The 3579-nt window shown below is 37.1% G+C and overlaps 1 protein-coding gene across 1 annotated transcript; it reads left to right on the top strand.

Moving 5' to 3' along the window:
• Window positions 1-456: 456 nt before the first annotated feature.
• Window positions 457-3172, top strand: LOC112779365 (uncharacterized). Its single transcript, XM_025823605.3, has 6 exons — window positions 457-789; window positions 874-948; window positions 1392-1480; window positions 2412-2496; window positions 2580-2661; window positions 2844-3172. Exons 1-6 carry the CDS (start codon window positions 598-600, stop codon window positions 2933-2935), a joined length of 615 nt encoding a protein of 204 aa, XP_025679390.1. The 5' UTR covers window positions 457-597; the 3' UTR covers window positions 2936-3172.
• Window positions 3173-3579: the final 407 nt, after the last annotated feature.

The raw sequence follows: 3579 nt of genomic DNA on the forward strand, positions 1-3579 counted from the left end.
CCGGGTCATTTGGACCTCTATAACTCAAGTTATGCTAATTGGAGTGTGAAGAGGTTAGAGTTTACAGCATCCACAAATTCTCTCTGCGCTTGTCTTCAATTCTTGGTTCCTCCTTGTGCTTTTACTTCTCTTTTTCTAACATTTCCCTACAAGAATCATGAAACCAAAAAAATTAAAGTACTAATAGAATAGCCTTAAAAATCATATAATTACCAAGCAAAAATCATAAATTTTCTACAAGAAATGCCTAAGAAAAGTACTTAAAATGCTCATGGATCAGCTAGCAGTGGCCCCCAACTAAAATGCTCATATATATTGATTATTTTTGTTGTATTTTTAAATTATTTAGGAGTTATTTTTTTGAACCATCCTTTAGGATGGGCCTGAATGTTTTGGATACTGATATGGGTAGTTAACTCGTGAATAAATACTGAATTTAGATAAACAATTGAGCCCAAAAAGATTCCATAAGCATAACTGGGCCGGGCCTTCCAAAATGGTCCACTTATTAACGTAGTGTGTAAAATTTTCTAAACTGCGACAGGTTGGTTTGAAATATTGGCAAGCAGCTGAGACTAAAAGCGACCGAGAGTGGCAATGGTAATGGCGATGGAAGAAGATGAAAAGCAACAAGAGGCGGTGATGGTGACACCGGGCGAAGTTCTTGGGAGAGTCTCTGACATCAAACCAGGGAGAGGCGCATACGCTGCGCTTCACAACGAAACCGTTTACGCCTCCCTCACCGGTTTCCGCCGCACCTTATCTCCCTCCCCTGATTCCTCTGACCAGGTCTAGGGTTTTTTCTTTTCCCCAATTTAACTGCTTCTGTTCGTTAATTTTCCAAAGGTTAATTAAACTCTTGTTAATTTTCAGCGACCAACAGTTGAAGTAACAGGTCACAAGTCCCATGGGCCTGTTCCCCAGCCTGGCTCTATTGTCATTGCACGGGTAATCTACAGCTAAAGTATTCTTCTCTAATATTTTGGTGTAGTTTCATTATTAATATTTAAAGTTCATGTTGCCATTTGATTATATATTATGCCATATACCTGCTTATATGCATTGGGAAACTTTAATTGACTGTCACCTGACTTGGTATTACTCATATTTGAATTTAATTTCGATACATCGTTTTTATGGATGTTTGGTATAATTGTGAGGAAACTAGTTTTCTTGCACAGTTAGCGTAAAGAAGTCATGCATCTAATTATGTATTGCCAAAAGTAACTACTTTACATTGATGGTATAAATGGTCATTCAAAAGACGGATGTTTTATGTTGTAAATCAAATTGGACAATTTTTTTTGGCAACTCTTCCTTTACGTTTTGTTTTTAGTAATTATTAAAATGTTTATCATGATTGACTTGGCACTTTATTTGGGGCATTATAGATAACTGAAGTGATGGCTAAGACGGCATCAGCTGATATTATGTGCGTTGGTCCAAAGTCGGTTCGGGAAAAATTTACCGGCATCATAAGGTACGCCCCATGCAACTATTCTAATTTGTTTCCCAAAACGATAGCATCACAATTTAGAAGTATTTACAAATTGCAACATTAGCAAAATAACTACTTTTCAAACCACTATTTTAAAGGATCATCCAAAAGAATGAGTTTTGATTGGGTGGCTACCTCGGAATTTATTTTACTTTGTGAACTGTCAGGCAGCTTACATTGAAGCAACGTTTCCCATAAACTCCTCATCTTTTATTCTCTATCTATATACGGCACGTACGTGTCTTCGTTGTAATGTAGATAGGCTGCCCTAGCACTCAGACCTCCATTTGGTTACTATTTGTATTGTTGGCTTTGGTTGGCTGTAAGATGAGGAGCCTGGATTTAGGTGACCTTTACTTGACATCAAGTAAAGGTCAATGTAATGCTTAATTGATTGCTCATTCATCAGTATGATACTGTCTTTTTTCTGAAAAATAAATAAATAAACAAACAAGTGGATGATAGTCATGCTATTCTTTTGGGTTTGCGAGTTGGCACTCAGCTGATCTACTAGTTGCCAATTTTTACGTACCTTACATTAAAAATGCATACATGGATTTTTTTTTGAAACAATTTTCTATTATGTTTCTAGAACCTTTGGTTTATTGAAGTACCATTCTGAAGTGGAATACCGGATTGCATTTCTTCTTTTTCCTCTATTTTCTAATTTGAAGTCTGACTTTGGAGGTACTTTTGCAATTACATGAAAGAAAACGAACAAGTGAGTTGGAGGAACGGTTGTTGGAATGAATGTCATATGCTTACACAGCTCCACCTTTTGGTTTATTAACATTTTATGTTTATAACCATCTCTTTGTCATGCATGTCATGTTTGGACTGATGAGCTCCAATAATCATGTTTTGTGTATCGGTGTATGAAAACGTCAAGTATTCATAGTTCTTGTTTTGACAGGCAGCAAGATGTTAGAGCAACTGAAATTGATAAAGTAGATATGCATCTCTCTTTCCATCCTGGTGACATTGTTAAGGCTCTTGTGGTAAGAGGTTTGATTATCTTAAATTCCGAATTTCCCTTGAATCAATTGGTTCTTAATTGAATATCTACTTAATTGCAAATCAGCTTTCGCTTGGGGATTCACGTGCATACTTTCTTTCAACTGCAAAGAATGAACTTGGTGTTGTTTCTGCAGAAAGCATTGCTGGTGAGTTTGTACTCATTTTATGGGGTTTAAGCTACTTGGTTGTCCTCATTTGTTTCTGGTTCTCTTTAGTTTATGTGAATGGAGTATGTGACTACTTGTTTCTGTATATTATATTGATGTAATGCCTTATGATTTATGAAATCCGTGTGTGCCTTGTTATACTTACTTTGTTTTTTATTTAGGGGCATGTATGGTTCCAGTAAGTTGGACAGAGATGCAGTGCCCATTAACAGGCCAAATTGAGAACAGAAAGGTTGCAAAGGTTGCAAGTTGACAAGAATACTAAGGTCCTTTAGAAATCTTCTAACAAGTTTTCTTGTTATAGTGGTAAGTTATATTCGGGCAATTATTGGTAACCATACAAGAACCCTAGTTTGCATTCTATGTTGCAAATTGTTTTAACATTGTAAGTAGCAGCAGAGCAGGGCAATATTCTACCCGTTTTTTGTTCTGTTTTCAAGGACCTAAACTTGTGAAGTCTCATTTTTGTAGTATACCAATTGGTTTAACATATTGCCGAGCCATTTTTTTTATCAACATAATGTGGTAGAGCTAGGGTGAACATGGATCGGATTTGATTCGCATATCTGCAGTATTTTATCTTAATCCGATCCGAAAATTGCGGATAAGTTCCATCTGTAGAGCCATCGGATCCGATCCGATCCGCATACTGAAGCTTGAAAGATCGGATAGCGGACTTGAGATAAATACCCGCAGATCATATCCGCAATAAATAAATAAATAAATAAATAATATATATAGATAACAAACCCTAAATCCCCTTCTTCGTTTCGGTGCCCACCCCCAAATTACCTTAGTCCCAATCTCATCTCACTCCCCCTTCAAGTCACTGTCTCGCCGTCACCCAACACTGCCATCATTCTCGTTCATGCCCTGTGGCGCCACACCGGAGGTTGC

The sequence above is a fragment of the Arachis hypogaea genome, chromosome 19, assembly GCF_003086295.3.
Source record: "Arachis hypogaea cultivar Tifrunner chromosome 19, arahy.Tifrunner.gnm2.J5K5, whole genome shotgun sequence".
Lineage (NCBI taxonomy): Eukaryota > Viridiplantae > Streptophyta > Magnoliopsida > Fabales > Fabaceae > Arachis > Arachis hypogaea.

Excerpts from the sequence above, each read along its gene's own strand:
- LOC112779365 (XM_025823605.3), top strand. The coding sequence starts at position 598 with ATGGTAATGGCGATGGAAGAAGATGAAAAGCAACAAGAGGCGGTGATG. Across the intron at positions 949-1,391 it reads GCTCTATTGTCATTGCACGG|ATAACTGAAGTGATGGCTAA; the intron begins GTAATCTACAGC and ends GGGGCATTATAG. Across the intron at positions 2,662-2,843 it reads TTCTGCAGAAAGCATTGCTG|GGGCATGTATGGTTCCAGTA; the intron begins GTGAGTTTGTAC and ends TTTTTTATTTAG.